This window comes from Medicago sativa, chromosome 1 (genome assembly GCF_051527215.1).
Source record: "Medicago sativa cultivar Bolivia chromosome 1, Bolivia_mono, whole genome shotgun sequence".
Taxonomy (NCBI): domain Eukaryota; kingdom Viridiplantae; phylum Streptophyta; class Magnoliopsida; order Fabales; family Fabaceae; genus Medicago; species Medicago sativa.
In genome coordinates, this window is record NC_140749.1 from 54,993,851 (window position 1) to 55,019,567 (window position 25,717).

Here is a 25,717-nt window from a genome sequence, read left to right on the forward strand (position 1 = left end):
TTTTGTATTGTAAATATTAAAATTAAAATTGAAGATAGAAGAAATTACATCTTTAATGAAAGAGAAATGAATCGCTAGTTCTAAAAACAAACAAAAAAATGAAAAGCAAAAAGGAAAGAAAAAAGTGGAGATTTTCTTGTAACATAGGATGAACTAAAATAACATAAATCCAGTCACTGCTAAAAGATTTATGGTCTCCAAGAGTCTAAAAGATTTATCTCTATGTTTGATATAAAAAAAAATACTATAACTAATATCTCTGATTGGCGGAGAATATATGTCAAAATCAAAAGACATACATGGAGATCAAGAGACGATGAGCTTTGCTAAGATTGGGTTGTATAGATATACACTATAGATCAAGTACTTAGCTCAGTACCTCAAAAAAAGTACTTAGCTCACTAAAGATTTGAATAATAAGGAGCACGTGAGAAAATTTTATATTTTTTTAGTATTGAAAGACTTGTATCATTCTATAATAAAAAATTTAAATTATGTAACAAATATCTTGAAATTCCTCTAAAACATCATAATTCTATGTCCTTGATGATAAAATCAATTGTTATTTGTACCAAAAAAAAAAAATCAATTGTTATAGTAAGTAGTATTTGTTAAGGTCAACTTGATATGAAGTAGTGGGATAGCATCTTGCAATTAGTATTGGAATTAGTAATGTGTGCGAGATTTTGAATTGTGACCCTTTAAAGTTTAACTGTGATGATGTTTAAAGTTTTTGTTAAACGTGATGGGTGCAATGGTGGATGTTTAAAAAAAATTCTCATCGTAACTGAACCAAAACAATGATACTGTATAGTAAGTAGCTTATAAATATCAAATCAAACACAGCCTACCTAAGGCAACACAATTATTTGATAATAACAAAATTTAACTATTCTATTGTTTATCGTTAAAAAAAAAAAAAAAAAACTATTGTTTCAAAAAAACATCAAATTGTATAACCAGATATGAATGTTTTGAATGTTTTGCTATATCCTCGCCGAAAAACACATGTAGGATCAAGTGTTGCAAATTTACCTAGGCGAGGAAAATACGTACATATATATAACTTTATTGAATACATAAGTGTTGCTTTGTTACATGCAGCGGACTTGAATGAGTGTTCATGCTAGGGATGTGGCTCGTGGTGTGAGAAAACATATAAACTTCGACACCGATACGTGCATAGCAAAGCAATAAGGTCCATTGATACAAATGATGTAATCAAATGGTTATTTACTCATAGGCCACTTCATTGCAATCAGCAAATCAAATCCTTCGTAGTTCATACTCAGCAATGATCTACCATTTGCCGCCCCAAGGAATAGCTCCATCTTGGAAGCCTACACCAACATATCATCAATAATAATACAAAAATAAAGGAATTTGAGGCACAGTTACAAGCAGGGACAGCTTAAGATAAACGATTCAAAATTCAAAAGTAGTGGTAAACTAGAGAAACAATATATAAGTAGAAGCATCAGTGGTTGAAAGAGATGTACATTTTATTTTGAAAGCCTGGATTCATAAAAGCCAGAACAAACATAACAGCAACGATATCCTGAGAAATGATGATTAACAATAATGTCAGAAGTGCTACAGCAATGAATAAATCTTCAAATATATCAACCACCAAAAAGCAAAAGACAGTTCACAAAGTTATTGGACCAAACATTTTATCCCACACATTTTACAGAGATATTATTGCACATCTACGTTTAATATTTACCAATTGCATAAAAATATGTAGGTATGAGATAAAAATAGCTACCATCCCATTATCATTTGTTTCTAAATTCTAATGTCTAAGTATGCATATAGAACTTTTTACCTTAAGCTTCAATTCTTTTCGAATTTCTTATTTTTGATTCTACAAAGTATGGTGTAAGGAATGAGCCAAAAGAAAATTATTACATTACCTGTATCAAAGCTTCTTTACAACTTCCTCAATTACACGAGTATAATAAATCATTCTTCTAATTGCATTCTTTGCTTCTTCAAAGTCCCGCTTTTGGAAAGCATCAGCGAAGGCATTAGACCAACTTTGCATTTTCTCCTGCATCTGGATGAACATTCAAAGGATGATATGAAAAAACAACATCAAAGTAATCATAATTCAAATTCTGTATTTGAACTGATTATGCAGACTCTGTGCAGCACTTATGCCTTACAAAATAGAATTTTCAAGCATACCTCAGAGCGAATCTGATTCAAAGCCTCAGAGTTAGTTGCTTCTTCAACGGCTTCCCTGATTTCCATAATCTGCAGGAAATTTTAATAACAGAAAAGGATTAGAGTGGAGGTTAGATTTTCCTTGTGTAGAAGAGTGAAATACGAAAAAAGAGATAGAAATTAATATGCATAGATAGTTTACCATTATCCTTAGCAATTAAATTCCAGAGTCCTATTTTATGTTCGGGCAAAAGGAAGCCAATTTATTTAAGAGAAAGAAAAATAAAAGCTGGGATTTTGATGAAGTGAAAAAAGGAAAACATTTACCTAGAACAGAAATGCCACTTTCATTTCGATTGAACATAAACATTGGTTTATTTTTTATACTTTTCACATGTTATTTTCACTTTCATAGAAGTTAAGTTCAACGTTCTGACAGCTGAGAAAGCATGTTTTTAAATGGAAAAGGAATCTCAGATGCTAAAATAAACTTATTCATCATGATTCCAATATAATCAATTGCAGTAACAAAGCCATCGCAATTGTATGGATATAATATTAGATATTCTTCATATATTTTTTATATCTGTCTCTGGACGATAGAGACTTCAAGTACTTTACACGACTGTTTACCCTGGATTTTGGTAAACTACTGAACTGATTTAAAACAAGGGCGAGCGAGATCAACCAGCAAATCTCAAGACATTTTGTGCTTGATTGTTTTCCAGAAAACTGTGATTGTTCTTGTTACTAAGTAGCGAACTACTGAAACTAAGTTAAAAAGAAATTTCACATTGTAAACAAATTTGGCTTTATTGAGTTACCTCTGCTAATAATTCTGGATCTGAAATTGTCTGCTCCTCATCAACTTCCACTCCATCAAGCTTCAACTAACAAATTATGGCGCAACATTACTTGGTGTCAAGCAAGAAGAAACAACAAACAATATAAAAGTAAAGAAAGTGATGGAAAGCCTGTTGCGACACATTTAATTTATTTGTTTCTCAGACCAAATGAAAAATTTCCTCATCACGGATAACAGGTATATCAATCATCACCATTGAACTTTTCATATGTTCAAATTTTGCGAAGATTTCTGCTACCGTAACTATGCATCATCAATTTGAATCTTGGCATTGAAATATGCTTACCATGTAAATTGCTCTTGACAAAGGTTTGCTAAGTGTACGATATGCATCAATCACTCTTGCAGATTGTTCAGCAGCATAATCTCTTTCTTCCTAACCAATTGAAGTAAACAAACAAATTTTGTTAGTCTCTCCGAAAAACATAACACATTCAACCTTACTACCTTCCTTGCCGCAAATCTTCGAAACAAAAAGAGTAAAAAGAGACATGACAGACATCGGGAGTATGTAATAAATAGAAGAAAGGATATCCCCTAAGAAGACAAACCTGAGATTTTGAATGCACCAAATCAGGATGTAGTTTCTTTTGCCACTCCTTGTACTTCCCCTCCAAATCAATACCCCCTACGTCATACTTCCTCTCCCTGTATTAAATTTAAAAGAAAAAAATTTACTATTCTGTTTCTCTACTTATATATAGTAGTATTCAGACAATAACAAATCAATAGATTTCTTTTCCTCCATCCCAACAACTTTAAACCATATATTGAAAGTCGCAATGGAACTCAAGTCAGAAATATAATAGACACACAATTATGTCATATAAGAGAATACAATTTCTAGTAAACCACCAAATTTGTCCTTGATTTTGTAGGATGATCTCAAATTGGTCCTTGAGATTATAAGCATTTCAAAAGATCCTTGACTCTGTCAAATTGTACTCATATTAGTCCTTCATTAATAATATTAGGGACTAAATGGATAGTAAGTGGCTAAATACAAGGACCAAATTGATCGTAAGTGATTAAAAATATAGAGACTTAATGGATAGTGAGTGTTAAATATAGATATCAACTTGACAATTTAATAGAGTCAAGGAACTTCTTGAAATATTCATACTCTTGGGAACATATCTGAGAGCGGTCTACAAAGTTAAGGACTAGTTTGATACTTTGATAGTTTACTTATACAATTTCCTCTCGCAGATTGATAAAACACATTGCATAAACATAAACATATATAACAACATTAAAAATAAACAAATTAATAACCTAGGATTAAATATAAACAAACATGAATTTCCTATAAATAATCAAGTTTCACCTTCCTAAGTAAAACACTATGAGCTTCAACTCAACAAATTACAACAAACCCATTATTTATCAACCAATAAAAATCAAAACTTTGTGTTCATAATTTCAACACCCACCCAGAACCAGAAGAACAAAAACAAAATAAGAGAAACTTACAATCCAAAAATATGGAAATAGTCATTTGAACAATCAACAGGTTGAATGCAACGACACGACTGGCAGAACAAGAAAGGTGCTGATTGAGGAACAGCGTGACAATTCCAGCATGTTGGTTGAAAATTGTGCGCAGGTTTTGAACACAAACTTTTTTTGCAAAATCGTAGAGACCCAAATGAAGAATAATCGTAATTATGATATAGATGATGAGTATGATACGGTGTAAAGGGTGGTGATGGAGATTGAGGTTTAAGATAAGGTGATACACGTTGAGGAATTGAAGTTAAGGTTCGTGTTCGTATAAAGTTGAAGAAGGTTGAAAGAGGTTTGGAGAGATATTTCTTTGTCATTGTTGAAGATGTAATTAAGGATTCCTGAAATTTGGGAGGGTGAAGAAAAATTAGTTTATTGGGTTGATATCTGATACTTGTACGATGAGAGTTTGTGCGACGTGTTTGTTTGAGAAGTTTCTTCAGACAGTTGGTAGGTAACTTTGAAGCGGGTGACCAGATTCTGTAGAGTACTATTGGTGAAAATTGATATACGGGGAATTAGTCACTTTAGTCTATGAATAGGAAATGAGTAGTCACTTTAGTCTCTGAATGTAAACTCTGTTGGTCAATTTCAAGGACTAGAGTGACTAACGAAGTCTACATTCAGGGACTAAATTGACTAACGGAGTCTGCATTTAGGGACTAAATTGACTAACAGAGTCTACATTCAAGGACTATTTTGCAATTTATCTGCATTCAGGGACTAAATTGACTAACAGAGTCTACATTCAGGGACTATTTTGCAATTTATCTGCATTCAGAGACTAAATTGACAACTCATTTCCTATTCAGGGATTAAAGTGACTAATTCCCCTTGATACATTGATAGATTATTTTGAAATTTTGATATATAGAGGATTATTGTAACTATTTTGTAATTTTGATATATTAAAGAATTATTGTGACTTTCTTACACGATCAAAATGACTATTACCTATAATTAATAGCGAATAAAAATGGCAAAAAAAAATTAAATTGTATTGGAAAGTGTAAATATTCATTTTGATTTTTTTGTTTGTTAAAATATACTCATTTTAAAACTGATGGATTATTTAGAGTGTTTGGATGCTGTGATTGAAATTTTAAATGAATTTAAATCATTACATTTAATTGAATTGATTTTTAAATATCTTGTTTGGGTAGAGTAATACAAACAATATTATTAATATTTTTGGGTAACTTTTATAAACTTTAGAATATTTAGATAAAGTCCTCGTGAACATAACTCAGTTGGTAAGCACAAAGCATAAAATATGCAAGGTCCGGGTTCAAACCCCGGCCACCACAAAAAAAAAATTTAGATAAAGTTTGAAATTTAAAAATTATGGACCAATTTGCAATTCTTGGTTTTTGTGTATCATTTAAAAAACATGGACCAATTTGAAATTTGGAATTCTAGGTTTTTATGTATCATTTGAAATTCCCTACGTTAACTACCAAAAAAAAAAAAAAAATCTCTATGTTATGTTTGGACAAAATATTTCATAAATTATCATCATTTTAAAAATTCTTCAAAATAATCATCTAAATAAGGATTTGCTGAATTTTAACTTCACAAAATATTGGATGTATATTTTCCGCAAAGATCTTTCATCTTGAATACAGTAGCAAATGTCCTAAAGACACGTGTTAACATTTTCTTTTAAAATTTTCTTTTTTAGCTTATATCATGTTCTGAATTTAGTTTACATACAAAAGAAACATAAACACAAGAATGGAATTGGAGTGACAACCTTCAACCACACAAAAGTACTTTCATTTGCTAAATCAATGTTTGCAGCTCGAGAAAAGGGGAAGGAGTGGAGAGGATGGTAGAAGATAGTCTTTGGTAACGAGTATGTATCAAAACGATATCATTATTTTTAATTTTTTTTTGAAGAAACCATTATTTTTTAAATAAATGGATATTCAAAACTTATTTAAGTGAAACATATTTTTTATTTTGGCGAGTATATATCAAAACGATATCATTATTTTTAATTTTTTTTTGAAGAAACCATTATTTTTTAAATAAATGGATATTCAAAACTTATTTAAGTGAAACATATTTTTTATTTTGGGGTACAAAAATGAAACAAATTTCTACTTATGGGAGACAATTATTAGAATTATTAAACTGATTTTTCATTGGTATTATAAATTTCCCAAGACTCCAAAGCCATACATGTTTATGTTGTAGCTAATAATCTCAGAAAATTCTGTACCAACTAATAATGGGTTGTGAACTATGGTAACTAATTACACAAGAATTTGATCATTCTTACTATCTAAGATAACACATATCTAAACAGAGAAATGAGCTAATTTGAAGTTTATGTAAAAAGCTTTGTAAAAAAATTCTTGAAACAAATTTATATCGATGTCGACAAGAATACTACTACGCATTTTTGACATTTTCATCGACACTTGATCATATTACTTTGCGAATTGATTTTTACACGAGTATCATACTCATAATCTCTTTTAAAAAGGGGACACATTAAAAAAAAATATGACAATGAATATTTCCATGCACAAATTTGTAGTTCTTATTTATAACTTTACAACGCATTGTAAAGATAGATTGACAAACACAAGATAGTATACATTACATGGTTAGCAGAAAAATAAATGGAAAAAGTGATTTCATGTTCAACAAGACAAAAAGGAGAGCCTGAGTAAGGTATCCTTGTGCAAAAGGGCGGAGACTTAATCTCTGGAGGTAACGAAGATCTATAAAAAAGGTTGACCGCTCTCAATAGATGTTTTTCTGTACACCAAGTGATCGGACTCCCGGCTAAATGGTCAAAGAACTCAAATATCTTCCGGTTTTGACACACTATGTCGGTTAAAAAAAGAGAACCTTGGATGAGTATATTTCACTATTGAACCATTATTCAAGAAATCCTCACCTATGGTATACAAAACGTGTACTAAGCTACTGAGATTTGTGGTTACATGCTGACAATATGCCTCAAAATAACATATCTTCTTTACTCTCCTCTTAACCATTAACGTCTCTCCATTTGGTTAATGCAGAAAACCAAAGCACATATATTTTTTATAACCACTCAACTTCTTTGGTACATTTGAAGACATACCTCGAGTCACAATGGTGTTAGTTTTTTTCTGCCTTCTTGACTTGACTTTGTCATCTGAAGACATGTCTTGGACCAAATCAGTGTTCGGTTGCTTGTTTCGGCATGTTGTTTGGTCCATAATCGCGCCACTGTCCAAAGAATATGAACCAACCTGGCTTGCCTCAGTAGGTCCGGCAAGACTCTGCTCTGATAGAGTTGGAATCACTTTGTTGGGATTTATTTCCTTTAAGTTTGGATCTATTCCTGAATACCTGAAGGAGCCATAAAAGTAAAATAAAAAATTAGAACTCCATCTAAATATATAACATCAATGATCAACAACATCAAGTACGACTTTGCTTATTTCGAAACTAGCCATATGGAATGAAAAATATTTGTCTATAAGGTGTAGTTACAGCTCAAGTGGCAGATTTCAAAATTTACAAATATAACCTTTAGCCATTCTTAGGATAAGTAGCACAATCACCTTAAGTTTTGGATGCCAGAGTGTGTCGAACGTGCTTCTTGTGAAGTTCCCTCCAATATATCTTTATTTGGTACCTCAACTCTAACCTCATTTTTATCACAAGGTTTAACAATACTTGTCGAATATGAATCAACTCTATCTATTTTTCCCATGCAAGGGGACCCATCTTTGGCAAAGCTGCTCGAGGCCATATCAGAATGTAATCGATATTCTCTAATCATTGAAATGGCCTTGTCTAATGTTTCTATAGCCTGTTTGACATCTGAGCTGATAGATACACTCCTCGATCCTTTTTGTACAATTGCACCAACTTTCTCATTTCGAATTGGAATGCCATTTACTTTCTCATCATCCTCCACACTTTGTATAATCTCTTCCTCACCTAATTCTACAATCTCACTCAATGCTTTGCTATTTTCTCGTACGGTTGCATCCATTGTCAGTGGCATGACATTATTTGAACATTGACTTATTTTATCCTCTTCAGATGCATCTTTTTCTCCACCTGGCTTACTTTCAACAAGGTATTCAGCAGGGTGAATTTTTGCAACTTGTTGAAGCTCTCCGCTATTTGCAACCTCTGATGCACTAGTAGTCGTGCTATATAGAGCCTTGCGAATTCTAGCATACAATGGATCCCCCAAGGCCTTGCTGAATTCTTCTTTATCACTGCTCATCACAGAAGCCACAACCTATAATATTATCAGGGTTGGTTAATGTCGAAAGATGACATGAAACAGTACTAAATTGTAACATGATGATCACTTTTATATGAGCATAATTGAAATAGGCTTAGTTCAAAAAGCCAGAGTAAATACTCAAAGTTGGTGTAATAATCAAAGAATCCATGTTAATTAGCATGATGAAGACAAGCCTAGTAAGTATATGACTTTCATTAAAATAAATTAAAACGGAGTATAAGAAATATAAGTTTGGCAGGAGGAAAACAAAATGTAACTTAGAAGTGAAAATTGGAAAACTTAACATACAACTTACAAGTATCATGGTTTAAGTATCTTAGGTATATATAGAAAATGACATGAAGGTAGAGGGAGATGTAAATCACAAGATTCAGATAGAGTGGATGAAATGGACAAATGCTTCTGGAATAACTTGTGGTTGAAATTTACCATTCAATCTTAAAGGAAAGTTTTACTGCATAGTTATAAGACCCACAATGTTATATGTGACTATATGTTAATCAAGTAGTCAGGCTCATGTGGGTTAATGAGCTTCAGTTAAGGACAAACAGATCGACAGCATCCGATTTGGAATCTTAGCTGGAACAATGTTTGGTCAGACTTAACTTGCCTTTAGGATGAACTCCGGATTACCTGGGTCCCTTTTCCCCTAGGAACTGGAGGGTTAAGATCAAAAGAAACATGTGACAAAATGTTGGGTTCTAAAGAGCCAACAAGAAAGTAAGATGAATATTTACACAGAGATGAGAATGATATGACAGATGAATGGTCCCACAACATTGAAATGAACCAATTGCGGAAAATATGGTAAAATCTTGTTTTAGATGGTTTAGGCATATATGGATAAAATCTCAGGGATCACTGATAAGGAAGGTAAACTTGATAGAGAATCGCCTAATAGTTAAACTTTAGAGATAATGAGAGACCAAAAAAAAACTATAGGCTAAACCATTAACAAGATTTGGAATTTAATGATTTGTCATTAGACATAATTTATCATAAGGCAATATAGTGTCGTAAAAAATGCTTTGGTTGTTGCTGTTATTAACGTGTTCTGAATTTTTCGATTTGCTGATTTGTTTAAGGAAAATATTTTACCTTATTTTCCTTGTAATCTTTCATTCCATCTAACAAACAAAAAAACTATTTTATTAAAAACAAGTAAGTAATCTAATGATAGATAATTAAAGAATCCTTGGGGAGGTAGATGATTTGATTATAGAATATATAGCATAAAATGCACCATTACATTTGCTTTTAACTTTTGTTTTTTCTTATTGAAGACCGAGATTAAACACTAGATGCATCCAGAGATTTATACATAAAAAAATATTGAATGTCAAACAAGTATAGATGAAAAGAATCTGCAACCTTCTGATAAAGTCTGAAACCATTGCCAATGAGCTGCCTTGAAATAAAGTTTATCAAGGATGGAGGAACAAAATCCACCTTTATATCCATATTCGCTATTGTCCTACAAAATTTCAATTATTGAATTAGAATTGCGTATAAAAGTTCATTTTCTTAGAGGCACCTTTTCATTTTTCATTGCATGTCGATTACAGTTAATCGATAAAGACAACAAGTAATAAACGTCAACTTAATTCCATCACTCAATTCAAGTAAATTATTTAAATTCTTTGTTTTTTCCCTAATGTCATTATGTTTAAGTACACCTAAAACTCACCGAAAGTAACTTCTTTCTGATGTCACCTTCTGCAAAGCAAAGCCTCCCACCAAATCAACTCTCACGACATCCTTCACTTCAGGAATTGTGTCGTCGTTGAAACCAGAAAGGGTTCCCATGATGCTCTTCGACTCAGGGACCTGAGAGTAAATCAAGCACAGATTTCTTGAAAACTTCAATCTAGTCTATAATTAACTCTCTAAAATAAAAAAAAGTGAAGAGAAGTTTAGATGATTACCGAATTCGTAAGAACAACAATTAAGTCATCTTGAAAGTACTCAAACAGATAATAGTGCACTACAGCTTCCCTCGAAGACAGAGGCCACGAAACCTTCATCCTTTCTTCCAAAATTCAGAGCAAAATCAAAATTTAAAAATGAAAACCTTCAAAACGGGATTGAAAAGTGATAATTTTAGTTAACGCTGGCAGCACAAACCTCACTAGTGATATTTGTTCCCCAATCTGGACCTTCTGTAAACATTCACATGATAAGATTTTGAAAGTAGGAATTGTAGACTGAGGCCACCTATATGAACAGTGTTAAACAGGTGTCAGAAACAAATATCAGTTACATTTTTAGGGCCTGTTTGGATTGACTTATTTGAACTTATCTACTGACATAAGCACTTGTGAGACTGTTTGAGAGAATTTATGAAAATAGCTTATGACATGTTCATAAGCTGTTTCCAGCTTATTTTCGTAAGCTCTCAAGGATAGCTTACGAAAACAACTTATAGTCTATATGATTATATGAAAACAGTTTGACTTTATTTTATTGTCTGTTATAAAAATAGCTTATATATAAGCAATTATATTACAAGCATTTCTATAAGCGCTTAATTAAACTGTTTATCCAAAGAGGACCTTATAGCAATAAAGTTACTTAGACTCAAAGGCATTTCCAAGGTATAAAATAACTTTCAGGACCACAGAAAACAAAAACAGCAAATCAAATGTATGCATGAAGAAAAAAAAAGCTACATTTATCTCAGCACATTAAAACAAACAGAAATAAAGCAGCTATGTTTTTTCTTTTATAATATGTGTTACAACTTTGAACCTTATGCATAAATTAATAACGATAAAAATGTTAATGGTGTTTAATGTCATTTGATGAATAGTATACAGAAAGTTAAAGGCAATAAAATAATTCTCACCATTTTTTGTAAAGAGAAGTCTGCCATGAGATACATAAACCTGAAAATGATGAAAATAACTCGTTCAACTTTGCGAGTTGATATCAATAATACGGTCTGTAGTTTGTCAATAAAAGGATGATGCTAAATCTTTTCATTGCTCTAATGTAACTTACAAACATCAACAGGTCCGTCCACAAAGCCTTCCACTAACATTGTATGAAAGGGAGTTCCCTCCAGTCCTTCACGATACATAACACGAAACTCTTCGCCATCCTGTTTTAACTATTGGAAGAAGTAAAATTATCAGTTATGACTCGTTGAATTGATTGCAGAAAATCAAATATCGGCATCCTAAAGCTTGACAGAATCAGGTTACAGGTGTTTTGCATTAGTCCATTGAATTTTACACAATAGAGCATTGTTGGACAGAAATCACAGCCAAAAAGGTACGTCAATTGCAAAATCATAATTTCTATGAAAAAAAGCTATCAATTAGACACACAAATCAAAATGGTCTGGGATCTAAACTAATGGAAGATTACATATGTAAGAAACAAAACGGTTTATCAAGAAAACAAAACATTGTGAAACTGCAGAAGCCAGAGAGTGAATAACAGACCTTCCAATCATTTTGTGATGTATTAGACCTTCCATGATCATCTGAAGTACTCCTTAACATATCTAGAAAGTTAGATATTTCTGCAGTTTTATGTTCTACGAATTTCTCCTTATATTCTGCACAGAACCAAACATACAATAAGTAAAACAGAGAACACAAAGCTAAGCAACTAAATAATTGTTCCACAGAACTCTTCCTAAATGATTTCAGAACTGTAATCCCTGAATGTATCAAAACTACAAAAACATCTCTAAATGTGTCTTTTGTTAGTTAACATGGCTCTAGAATGTGTCTTTTATAGTTAGTTTGGTTCTCAAACGTGTCTTCTAACCATATGATTCAGTTTGGTCCATAAATTACTAACAGAAGACAACTCAGGAACAATTTTTCAATTTCGATACATTCAGTAAATATAGCGACAACGCCTCACACATTTAAGCACCAAAATAAATAAAAGAATGTTACCACCACCTTCATCTTCTAATTCTGATGATGGTAGGAGTTGACTTTTGACAAGCTTTTTGAGTATCTCAACATTTGTAAGATCAGGTGAGGCAAGGGTCTTATCTAGCCTCTCCCTATACTGCACAATCTTTCGTTTCTTCTCCATCTTTGCACACTTTGGGAAGCCTTTTCTCAAAATGTCATATCAGGCATAGGTGCCAACCATTCATAGGATTCTTCCCACACTTATCCTAAATTTACCGCAACAGAAATCCAATATGGTTAAACAAGATTAACAAATCAGGTATAGATCTCATCACATCATTCATGATTAGTAAAATACAAAAAAAAATCTGTGTATAATTGGCCGGAAACTCTGTTGCACAGACACTTTTGATTGAAGGTGTGTCCCAGTGTCTGACACGTGTCGTGTCAGACACCAACACGACACCGAAACTTGTGATTACATTGAATTATATCATTTTTTCAAATTTTGATCGGTGTCAACGTGTCCGTGTTGCGTCCGGTGTGTGTTTGTGCTTCATAGACGGAAATCACATAAGGTTTCTTTCTATTAACCTAAGCAAGGATCACCGATAGTTATTGGTAAAACCAAAAAACAAAAACAAAAAAAATCATTACACACACCAAATTCAAAGCTCAACAACTAATTTACTAACATTTGTCAATCCAAACCCATTTGAATTACATATGTTACACACCAACAAATATAACATAGTATTAACCTATGAAGCACAGACACTCCTCGGATTATATTATGCATGTCTACATGTCCCAACCCGACACATATAATTACACTAAATTATGTGATTTTCTCAAATTATCAGCTGTTCATCATTCATAGGTTTTAACATTTAGGAAGAAAGCTAAACAAAGAAAGATTGAATAAGTCTCCAAAACAAAAACCAGCGAATACTAGTCTTAAAGTCAACATGCAAATGAGAATCAGAGATAAAAGCAACTGAACAAAATCAAATCCAATACGAAAACATGAAACAGAAGCTAAAAAGATGAAGAAAAAAAAACAATGATTAAAATCTAACAGAAAAATGAAAAGAAACTTTTACTTGTACTTTGTGGAGTAGTAATAAGTTCTGAAAAGATGAAGAAGAACCCAGAGAATGAGAAAAAGGAAGATCTAAAACGGTGATGAAAGAAATATTCTGAAGAGATTCAGGTGATGTGATATAGCACCAAATCGGATAGAAAACAAAACAAAAAAGGGTATTGTGACTTTTGTTTGTTGGGTCCAGACAAGACACCAAGACTTTTTCTTGGGAACTTGTTTTCGTCGACCTCCTCTCCTCTTGTCTTAGTTTGCTAAGTACGATTAGTTAACCACACTTAGAATATTCAAAACTAATATTTAGCACCAGGAGAAAAATGTAAATTAGTTTTTTGATCTTTAAAAAGAAATATTATCTTCATCATTAGATAAATGGTATTTTATAAATGATAGTATATATTAAAAACTTTAAAAAATTAAATTTGCTTTGACTACCTAATGTAAATATTTTTTTTTTCCCTTAAAACTCAAGACAGGACGTCAGCGATGTTCATAGTGTTTTTTCCTTAAAATTAAATATTGGTTTAAATTTGTCATTAGTCCTTGCAATTACACCATTTTTTGAGTTTGGTCCCTGCACTTTTTTTTGTTTGGTTTTAGTCCTTGCACTTTGTAAAAAATTTGGTTTTGGTCCTTACCGTTAGTTAGCTGTTAAAAAAAATATTAAAATTAACTGAGTGCCACGTGGTCCAATCGTTACATGCCATGTGGCACAGCAAAAAGAAATATTTACAATTTTAATTAAATAAAATAAAACAAATGGAAAAAGCGGTGTTTCCATCTTCAAAAAGAAATTGCTAGCATCAACATAAGAAAGAAGTTGAAATGGAAATTGAGTTTATGACTACCTTGTCAACAACACGGCCATTGACATGAACGAGTCCAGCTTTAATACTGCCATTGATGCGAGAAGAGATCCAACTATCGAGTCTCAATTTTCCAGATTTGATTCCACCGTCGTCGACGATTTCTTCTAACCGCACGCCGGCGTAATTCGATTTTGGTTCTCCGACGGAGTTCGAATCATCGGAGAAAGTAGAAACGGAATTTGTAATTGTTAGTGGGAGTGAAGTAAAACGCTGAAGATGAAGTTCGAAAGTGAAATTGGAATGCTTTTGTTGCTGTGGAAACCTCGCAAAATCCACATGAGGTGGGTGTTAAGCGATTGTTCGCTTTTTCCAACGATGGAAAAATTTAAGCTTCCCTCAAATTAGCTTTAATAATAATAATAATAAAACAAATTAGAAATCAATTGTTTTATTTGATTGAATTAAATTTGTAAATATTTCCTTTTGCTGTGCCACATGGCATGTAACGATTGGGTCATGTGGCACTCAGTTGATTTTAACCTTTTTTTTAACAGCTACCAAAACCAAATTTTTTACAAAGTGCAAGTACTAAAACCAAACAATAAAAAGACCTAAAAAATGGTGTAACTGCGGGGACTAATGACACATTTAAGCCTTAAATTTTATATATAGAATTTTTTAATATACTTCCCACATTGCATGTTTTTGTGGTTATATTTTTTTTAAGAACAATATAGGAATGGTAATTGGACTCAAATCCATTGGACACCCGCAAAATTACCTACAATAGGTAGGATAAATACTCGCATTTAAGTCTGCGCTTGATCTCAAGTATTTACTCACAAAATTATGGGTGTGGGTACGGACGCTCTAATGTCCAACCCATCCCTAGTCCGCATCTATATAATATTATATATAACCATTACGACACTAGAGGCTGTGTAACTTTTTCGGGTTATTCCTTCCTAGCACACCTTGTTCAGAGGAATCACCGTTGTTATTAATATATTTCATTTTAGCTTGTTCAAAAAAAAATATTATATATAATTTAAATTTATATACCATTAAACTTAATTAATTGTAAATGTTTTTACAATTATTTAAACCTAAATCTTTTTTTTAGAAGTGTTTAAACATAAACCTACCTAAACAATTATAGGTTGGTGCATCTTTCTCATAAGCTACTGATCAACATCTCTTCTTTAAAATTGAACCAATGCAATAGGAAAAACCGCAAATCTTTTGGGTAACCATTTTTTGTTGTTGTCTTGTTTTTATCCTTAATCAAATATAGATACATACGATCCCAAATACGAATTGTTGAATCATCTCTAAATTATTTGTTAATTGTTATGTTTTTTTTGTTGTTTTTATTATCCTTTAGGATTTTTTTTGTTGTTTTTATTGTCCTTTATTGTCCATGGATCATGCTTCAGGCGCCCCCAATGTATTTTCTTGTGTGTAAATGCCCGTTTTTATGTCTTTTTGGGTGTTTACTTCCTTATAAAATGTATTTTTGGACTTGGGAACAAAATTCCTCCCTTTGTAATGTCTTCTGAGGCTTCGTAAATCTTTATTCATGATCTTCCCAAAGTCTTCATAAGTCTTTAGATGTCTTGCTTTGCCGATTTGCATGATTCTTCATGAGTTACATCAAAACACCCTAGAATTGCTGTGTTTCGGGAAAGTAGAATTACATGACTCAAATATAGTAAACATTACAAATGTCCCAAAAATCATAGGCAATTGCTCTAATACTCCTTTATTCTAGATGGAAAACCTACTGAAAATGACTATAAAACATGCTAAGAATAACGTAAGATGATCTGTCATCAGTGTGATTCATTATCTATTGTGTTATTGGTTTGGGATGCATGGCTTGAACTGTGTGCCTTGAACAAATTTTATGTTCATGACTTTGTTCCATGTTAGTGGTAAACATAAGACTTGTCGTACAATCCATTTTGAATCATGCATCACAAATTTATTGGATTCACTAAAAATCCTTGTGACTCATTTTCTTAAATTCAACAAATGTAGCTTTTTGAGGACTTTTGTTTGAGAACAAACAAAGTTCTAAGCTGGGGAGAGTTCATAAGTGTTAAAGTACTATTATTTTCCAAAGCAGTTATCAACTTGTTTTTGCAAGATATCAATTATAAAAACCCTCCAATTTGATACAAATATCGTTTATATTAGTTTAATATGTCATAAATATATCACGTCAAGTTTCTATACATTGTATAGGTTTAAGGCAATGATTGCACGAATGTAGAGAAATCGAAGGCAAGCATACACACACCAGAGTTAGGCTAAAGCATCATAAAGACGTCTGGAGACATCCACAATTCGTTAAGCATGCATGTCAAAGTGAATGCAAGCTGAAAAAAGAGGAGTCTAGAAGATTGGAGATAAAGTTGATATGCTAAGCACAAGAGTTATGCTTAGTGAGCAAAGATAGTTACCTCTCCATGAAGGAAAAGCAAAGGCGGCTAAGCACAAAAGTTGTTCTTAAAGAACAAAGACAGTTTAAGTAAAAACATCTAAAGAAGAACTGTTTTTCCCTCTCTTGAAGCAACCTCGATTCGCTAAGCATAATTTTTTGTTCTTAGCAAGTCTGCAACTTCATAAACTCTATAAATAGAAGTGCATGTCAATCAATTGTAAACCCAAATAAGAAAGAGAACGAGGTATAGAGTGGCCAGAGCCAATGGAGGGCCAAGGATGCTTGGAACTCCAAGATTCAATACTTCTCTGATGTTAGTCATGGGACACATGGATAACTAATCTCTCTCTCTCTCTCTCTCTCTCTCTCTCTCTCTCGTGTTGGGATTGGATGTAAGTAGATAAGAATCTTTGAAATACTCTTACTCTAGATGATTGTGTATGATTTATGTTTTCAATATAATTTTAGTCTAAATCATTTTTTAATGCTTTGTCGCTGATGTAGTGTACCACAGTTGATCTTTTGATTTAGTAAGACCCTAATAAGGCTGACTATCTAAGGGACATGATTTAAATTAGGGTCTTGTTAACGAGTGCCCCCGGGGCACTCTTTAAGCTATCCAAAATAAGCAATTATTCTTTAAAAAAGTCAAACATTTCGATTTCCAAGACATTGATTACATGCATTTTCATAATATACTTACTAATTATGGTCCTTAAAGAGTGCCCCGGGGGCACTCGTTAACATTTCCCTTTAAATTATGTATAAGTGCTATCGCATGAGAGATCACATGCATGTCTATATTCATGTATAACTTTTCAAGCATATGCCATAGAAACATTCAACTATTTTGTCACCGAACATCAGAAGTCAGTTGTTTCTATATTATTTCACGTCGTTAATCTTAGTTTTGAGACCTACGCTAAGGAAATGGTGAAATTATATCTGAGACATAAAATATATACAATCGATTAAGAGTAACCATGCAAGGAATAATTATTGAAGGTTCTATGTTATTTCACCGTTGCTTTTAGATTTTAATTTTTTTCAAAAGAAGTTTTTCATTGTTTTACTTTAAAAAATGTTGCTATCTATCATTCATATTTTTTAAATATACATTTTCCAGCAAAAAAAATATTTTTATTTAAAAAAATAGAAGCTTATCAATATATTTAAAAAACACATCGATAAAAAAAATATATTTTAAAACACAATTTCTAGGGCGGGCGACCTTTTCATAGTAGACCAAAACTTAAAAATCAGCCAAACCTAACAACAAGTGGCATGATTAATGCTAGTTCGACAAAAAGCAAGAGAAAATAAGTATGAGTTGAGTTTTAAAGCATTTATATTTATGTGCCTTCTTTTTCTCACAATGAATATGCCTTGAATATACAATAAAAAAATGTACCACTACTCCTTCCGTCCCTCTAATAAAATGACGTTTATATATAGGGACGGAGGGAGTATATTATATGTTACACCTTATTTTGTTTTGTCATTTCTTTTTGATCAAAAAAATATGTTACACCCTTATTTACTCTAACCGGAATAGCTCGCAAGGGTTGACTAATATCTCTATCTCCATTTTCTAGTTTCCAATCAAAGAAATTAATCAATGATCCTAACATCATATGTATCATTTTAGTAGCAAGTGGCATGCCAGGACATATTCTTCTCCCACCACCAAATGGTGTCAACTGAAAATTTGGACCATTGAAATTAATTTCTGACCCCAAAAACCTCTCAGGCAAAAATGAATTTGGATTATCCCAAATATTAGGGTTTCTTCCTATGGCCCATTCATTTATTACAACTTGTGCTCCTTGAGGGATAGTGTATCCATGAATTTTAACATCAACCCTAGCTTTTTTTGGTAGTAAAAGTGGAGCTGATGGGTGCATGCGTAATGTTTCTTTTACTACTGCTTGCAAATATGGGAGTCTAGTAATGTCTGTTTCCTCAATTGGATTTCCAATACCAATTATTTGTTTAAGCTCTTCTTTGGCTTTTAACATTGCATGTGGGTTGTGGACCAGTTCTGCCATTCCTCTCTCTATAGCGTAGGAAGTTGTATCCGTCCCCGCAACAAATAAATCCTATTACAAAGTCACAAAATGTAATATAAATAATTATTTAATAATAATATAAAATAGTAGTATCATGTCAATCATAACATTAATATTAATATTGTTAGTGATTATGAAGATATAACCATAAGTCCTAAATTGTTACTAATATCATGTCTTGAGAACTTTAAGGGGTTGATCTAGTGGTGTACGCGTGCGATATGCATGTTGCAGGTTTGTGCCCCGCTGAACTCAATAGAGGAAAATAAATGTAAGAGCAATGCTATATCTCTAGAAAAAAAACATCAAGAATTCTTCAAGAATAAAGAACAACCAATCACAATGCACTATTTGCCACAATTCAAGGAGGTGTGGCTGAAAAATAGGAAGTGGGCAAATAAATCATGCAATTAAAATTTGCCACATGTGTCTTGAAAAATTCTTGATGCTATTTTTCTAGATAAATAGCATTTTCCTAAATGTAATTGCAAGTGCTCTCTAAATACTGAAGTCTTTTCTACTTTGAACTAAGACCCTTTCCCCTAAAATTTTCATTACCAAAAAAAATCATGTCTTGAGAGCAAATAAGAATATCTCATAATGAGTGACCATGTATGTGAACACAATTTTTATTCTTCAAGGAAAAAAATGAATGAAGTTTAGGCTGATGTCACCTAGTCCTTATATATAGTCAAAAGACAACTTTCACTAGCTTAAACAAAGTTATTTAAAAATTAAAATAGTAAAATTAATTCTCAAAAAAATATAAACAAAACAAGGATAGTAAAACAAAGTAAAAATATAATAAAAAGGGATGGAGAGAAAATTTACAAGAAACAAATGTTGAATCTTTGTTGTGTCCATCATTTGGCCATTCTCCTGAGAGATGTTGAGCAAATTGTCTAACATGTCACCATTTGTGACATAATTTTCCCTTTCTCTTAACTCCAATCTCTTGGTAATATAGGAATCAAAGATTTGCAACAATTTTTCAGCATAAGTAGCTGATATTCCCCTGATACCCTGTGGGTCAAACATCCTCAAAATAGGGAAAAAATCAACCGAGTTTGGTGTTCCTATTGCTGTCATAAGATTTTCAACTATATCTTTATACTCATCAGTTTCACCTGCACAGTTAACAAAATCCATAGAGAAAAAAGTGTTGGACAAAACATTCAACAAAGTCTTAAAAGCAGCTTTCTCAACATCCACTGTTTCACCAACCAAACTGCTTCTATCAATATCACATAAAAGTTGTTGCAGCTTCTTACACCTAAGTTCACGGCTAGCGTCAAGAGTTTTGTTAGAAAACAAATTGTTTTTGCATATTTTTCTTAGGTCTCTCCAAAGATTTGACATTGGCATAAAGGGTAAGCTAAAATGTTCATGACCTAGAACTGCTACAGCTTGAGGAATTGTTCGGTCTGAGATCGAGAGATCATGGGTTTGAAACACTTCTTGTGCTATATCTGGTGATGAAATTACTATGGTTGTAATTTGACCTAGCTTCAAATGCATTATTGGACCATATATTTTGGAGAATTTGGCTAATGAGTATTGTGGTTTTTTTCCTAATTCAAAAACATTTCGCATAATTGTAAGAAGTGAAGGCCCTGGTGGAAGATTGTACTTTTGTTTATTGGTTCTACCAATGAGTGAAAGTAAGCTTATAGAAATGTATGTTAAAAAGAGAATGAGCATTGTGCTTGCAAAATACATTTCTGGATTCATATTGGTATAGCCTAAAGAGGATATGAATCATATGATATTCATTGGATATTTTGATGCTTGGTAATACATGGAACTTATTGATTTATACAGACTCATTAATCGAAGTCAAAAGCCATAATGCATATAGTATGTGAATTTGTCAAAGAGAAAAAAATGATATGCATGGAAATTGCGGCTGGCTAGTTGATGAATATTGAATTCTACGAAGAAAGTCAAGTAAGACAGATTTTTGTTGAAAAAGTTTGTGTTTAATAAGATTTGACTTTGATGCCGTCAAAAATAGATTTGACTTTAATAATACAGTTCATGATCAATAATGGTACAAATTATTTTGATAAAAATAAAGGAAATGCTGACATGTGCCCTTAGGACATATGTAAGAGCACATGTTAAGAAACCTAAAGTGAAAATTTTGTCTAAAAAATTGTATGAATTTATTCTTTTGAAGATTTAAAATTAATGTTTATAATAAGGGTCATGTTAACCAGTGTCCCCGGGGCACTGGTTAAGGAAACCAAAAGTGGAAATTTTAAATCAAAGAGAACACTTTTTAAGCTTTTAATGCAATGACAACACAACTTTCAATGCAAGATACTACTATATTTAACTCCTTAACTAGTGCCCCGAGGGCAGTGCCCCGAGGGCACTGGTTAACATTTCCCTTATAATAAATAATTACTACTATTTATAGAATCCTTAACATGTACCCTAAGGACACAAGTTTTTTTTTTTTTAAGGAAACCCTAAGGATACAAGTTAACATGATGCTAAAAATAATACGTGGTTGCTTTTTAGTCATTAATCTTTTTCTCACCATTTTTATGTTATGGGATTTTAGTAACTTTGTATGTTTTAACTAAACACAGATGAGGTGGATTTGGAGAGTATAAATGAAGGCTACGTTGTATACATTGTCTTGGAGATTAATTAGACGATGCCATTCTGATGAAGGTAATGGTTTTCATTGATTTTGATTTAGGGTTATGTTTAATGTGTATGTATATGTTTCAGGGTTGCATTTAGTTGATTAGGTCCCTCATGGTATGGACTTTGTGGGTTGCATATGTTGATTTTTGGGGATTAGCTGTCTAGGGTTATGGTCCACATATATTTTAATCTTTTTCAATTTTTAGGGATTAGCGTTGTGGTCCACGCATCCTTATTTATTAATTTTGTTAGGTCTGCAGCAATTTAACCTAATATTTTTTCGCTCATTTGTTTTATTATGTTAGCAGTAACTTAACCTAACAAATTTCATCTAAAAAAATGCATCGCACCAATTTCATTCATACACCTTTTTTTTGACAATATTTTGTACACTTATTTAATACTAAAAAAATGCATCGCACAAATTTCATGCTTTTTTTTTGACAATATTTTGTACACTTTTTTTAAGGAAATACCTTGTACACTTATTTAATACTAAAAAAATGCATTGCACCAAATTCATGCCTTTTTTTTGACAATATTTTGTACACATTTTTTTTAAAGAAATCTTTATTTATTAATTTTATTAGGTCTGCAGCAACTTAACCTAATAATTTTCCTCTAAAATGCTGCATTAGGTTAGCAACAATTTAACCTAACAAATTCGATCTAAAATGCAACAATCCCTAATATTTCTCCTCACTGATGAGCTTTCCATTCCTATCCTGTTGTGTCATCGTTTAAATATATTTATTGTTTCTGTAGACTTTTTTTTTGACAAGTTGTTGTACACTTATTTAATACGTTTACAAACAGAATACCCTAATTTCCATGCAAACTCGGCTACCTTAATTTTTGCAACAACTAAACCTAGAAAATTCCCTTCAAATGATTCACATTAATTGCTAAGTGCTAACCCTAATTATGTATTATTTCCTTCGAACACTTCTTCAATTTGAAATTCAAAAAAATTTGTTAGGAACCATGAATTGCATTAAATTACATCTATTGCTATACCCTTTGAAAAATACATAGCTCTTCAACCAAGCACACATCTTCAAAATAATTAATCCATTGTATAAGATCTCTTCTATTTGGTTGGATATGATATGTATTTGGTTGGAAAAATATATTATTACTTTTAGTAAATATCAAAGTGTAATTATTCTTTTTAGAGTTGTACGTGTAATTTAGAAATTCTATTAATTGAAGTGACTTTGTTTTTCATGTCAGTAGAAATTTAAAACAATTATTACAAGTCAATTTTTTATGTTTAACTATAAAAGTAATAAATAAAATTGACCTGTGCAACAATATAATATTGTATTCTTTTTATTTTTTTCTTTATAATTTTTTAAAAAAAATGAGAAGATAATGCCCCAATAATATATTGTGATAAAATAAAATAACATTCTTTAATTGATTAGTTTTTCAAAACTAAAATGTAAAATTTGATAAGATTCAAGTGTCATTGAATGACATATTAAGACAAATTTGATCGTAATATTGTATCTCTAATATTCTAATTTGCGTTTATTGATCGATCCATGATCTTAAGGGATAAAGATTATTCATTGGTCTCTATTATAGTCGACAAGACCCGTGCGTCGCACGGGTCAAAACTCTAGTTATAGCCTGAATGTTTTAGAAAGAGGGAATGCAGTTCGAAAAGCTTAGCTTAACTCCATATGTCGAAAGAGCCTTTATACATGGATTACTTTAGATGACATACACCATTTGACACCCACACACAATTGTGATATATGGCAAAAAAGTGAAACTCATCTAAAGAAAAAGGGTGATGGTGTGCTGTGAAATTACTAAAATACCTCTGTCATATGTGGGTGTACATGGGACGTTCAAAAAAGGGTGGTCAATCTATAATTAAATCGTTAAATTGGATGCCTTCATCTAGGTTCAAACTTGGAACCTTGCGGTGTGTGTGAATTTCATTGGTGTTTACCACTTCGTCTAAAAAAAAAAGGATGCATCGTGGTGCCCGTCCAAACATAGGTGAAAAAAAAGGGATGCATCGTGCAGCCCGGTAGAATCGTTTAAAACATGAAACCATTGATATCCTAAAGGAAAAAAAAATTTAATTCATGATTCAAAAGCCCCCTCTTTCCTTCTCGCGGATCTAACCTCCTGTAGATCTTTGCGAAGAAGAAGATATTTTGTGTTGTGGATTGCATACTGTTGTGCTGTCGTAAAATGCCATAATGGTGAAGGCAGTGATGGGAGACAAGAAAGTCAGGGATTGATTTTCTTTTTTAACAATAAATGTTAGTATACTAATTGCTATGTAGTGTTTTCTGCCTTGGATTATAGCTTTAGACCTTTAACCCGCTTAACTTCTTTAATTCTTCAGGCCAACCAAATAAGTTACTCATCCTCCACTAGGGCTTGGGGTTAATTTAATAAAGGGAAATATTAAAGAGTGTCCATGGGGCATTGGATAAGAACATAAAAATAGAAATATTGTATTGGAAAATGGTGAAAAATTATAAATTTTAACTGTTTAAAAGTCAAAATGTTGTTGAATTCAATACAAACATACTGCTTTTGGTTTCCTTAACAAGTGCCCTTAGGGGCACCTGGGTTCAGGATCATGGTATACTTTTCTATCAGATAGAAAGGGTTGTTTCACAAAATCTACTTCTAAGTAATTTTTCCATAGATCTTATATCTATCTATATGAAGAAGAAATCATGTAACAAGGGGATTATGATTTGTATAAATGGTACTTGGAACTTGGAACAAGCATGAAGAAATTAATGATACTTCTTTATCTTTTGAGTTGTTCTGCCGAATCCGTCGCTCAAAACCTTTGGTCTCTAACCGGACCTAATGAAAAAAATGATGGTATCACTTCTTATAGACTCCTTTATAATGACTCTGATCTAGTTCATGGCCTATTAGAAGTAGAAGGTGGTCTTCTGGGATCCTCACAGACAGGAAGTCTGTTTGATAATGATGGAGTAACATTTCTTCTTAGGCCTGAACCAGGGAATCCCATAAATATGATTCAAAATGGATCTCGTTCTATCCTTGATCATAGATTTCTCTATGAAAAATATGAATCGGGGTTCTAAGAAGGGGAAGGAGTCCTTGATGAGATAAAACCGCAAGTGCATGGTTTACCGATGTAGTAATAAAAAGAGTATCGTTCTGACAGGGAGTTGTTCAATTTAACTAACTTTTAGAAGATGATTAGAAGAAAGTTCAGTTGAAAATGTTTGATTTTTAATGGAAGAAAATAATAATAAAAAGAGCCTTGGGATTATTGGTTCATCATAATGACGAATCCTTCACAAACAAACCCTAAACCTTAAACTTTATATTTGACCTACTTTTTAAAGACAAGTTTCTCTTTAGCGTATCAAAGCTTCTCTCGAAGTCAGTGAGTGTGTTCCTCTAGCAACCACGCCTATTCTCATGGTTGATTGCTATTAGAATCCTTGAAGAACGAAACTTTATATGTCTCAAGGTTTGCTAGACTATTCTCATGTTTCACAGCCCTTGTCTAATTTCACTTGTTCCAATATCAAAGCTCCGTTGTCGCATTATGAATTGATATTTGTGATGATGAATTAACAGACACTAACCCTCCGATGTCGCATTATGAGTTTGGTATTTGTTAATTCATTATAAAAATGGTGAAATTAGATTAGAAAGTAGATTTATATAAAATTAGGGTTTATGGTTTGGTTTGATTAGGGTTACGTCATTAGACTTATCCAACAATCCCAAGACAAGAAGAGTCTACTCACTCATGTTCATCGTAGACATGAAGAAGAAGAAGAAAAGAATAAAGTAAATAACAAAGAAATAAAGAAAGAACTTTTATTAAGAAAGACAATTGTCACTTATTGAATTCCAAGAACAAAATTGTGATAGATAGCTACTCTATTTATAGTCTTATGTCGACTTAAAACCTAGGCAACTAATCAC

At 32.3% G+C, this 25,717-nt stretch overlaps 3 protein-coding genes across 12 annotated transcripts; all 3 read right to left on the minus strand.

Moving 5' to 3' along the window:
* Positions 1-930: 930 nt before the first annotated feature.
* Positions 931-5,202, minus strand: LOC146955499 (DNAJ heat shock N-terminal domain-containing protein). 2 transcript variants are annotated; one of them, XR_015016638.1, is made up of 8 exons: positions 4,508-5,202; positions 3,586-3,682; positions 3,321-3,410; positions 2,994-3,059; positions 2,191-2,259; positions 1,917-2,059; positions 1,500-1,558; positions 931-1,340 (listed from the first exon to the last, which is right to left on the minus strand). XR_015016638.1 is itself a non-coding variant. In XM_085721609.1 (7 exons), exons 1-6 carry the CDS (start codon positions 4,855-4,857, stop codon positions 1,922-1,924), a joined length of 810 nt encoding a protein of 269 aa, XP_085577735.1. In that variant the 5' UTR covers positions 4,858-5,001; the 3' UTR covers positions 931-1,340; positions 1,917-1,921. The 2 variants fall into 2 exon arrangements, 1 of the variants encoding a protein (XP_085577735.1); XM_085721609.1 differs by lacking the exon at positions 1,500-1,558 and having other exon boundaries at positions 4,508-5,001.
* Positions 5,203-7,064: 1,862 nt separating this feature from the next.
* LOC146955500 (polyketide cyclase/dehydrase/lipid transport superfamily protein) lies at positions 7,065-13,922 on the minus strand. Of its 9 annotated transcripts, none has more exons than XM_085721634.1 (12): positions 13,792-13,922; positions 12,725-12,948; positions 12,254-12,369; positions 11,808-11,916; positions 11,653-11,692; positions 10,932-11,021; positions 10,733-10,832; positions 10,495-10,634; positions 10,179-10,281; positions 8,107-8,798; positions 7,641-7,891; positions 7,065-7,378 (listed from the first exon to the last, which is right to left on the minus strand). In XM_085721634.1, the coding sequence occupies exons 2-12, from the start codon at positions 12,861-12,863 to the stop codon at positions 7,101-7,103; spliced, it is 2,058 nt and encodes a 685-aa protein (XP_085577760.1). In that variant the 5' UTR covers positions 12,864-12,948; positions 13,792-13,922; the 3' UTR covers positions 7,065-7,100. The 9 variants fall into 9 exon arrangements, with proteins under 9 accessions (XP_085577760.1, XP_085577776.1, XP_085577746.1 ...); XM_085721650.1 differs by having other exon boundaries at positions 10,733-10,836; XM_085721620.1 differs by having other exon boundaries at positions 12,719-12,948.
* Positions 13,923-18,369: 4,447 nt separating this feature from the next.
* Positions 18,370-20,896, minus strand: LOC146955501 (geraniol 8-hydroxylase-like). Its single transcript, XM_085721813.1, has 2 exons — positions 19,940-20,896; positions 18,370-19,138 (listed from the first exon to the last, which is right to left on the minus strand). Exons 1-2 carry the CDS (start codon positions 20,837-20,839, stop codon positions 18,518-18,520), a joined length of 1,521 nt encoding a protein of 506 aa, XP_085577939.1. The 5' UTR covers positions 20,840-20,896; the 3' UTR covers positions 18,370-18,517.
* Positions 20,897-25,717: the final 4,821 nt, after the last annotated feature.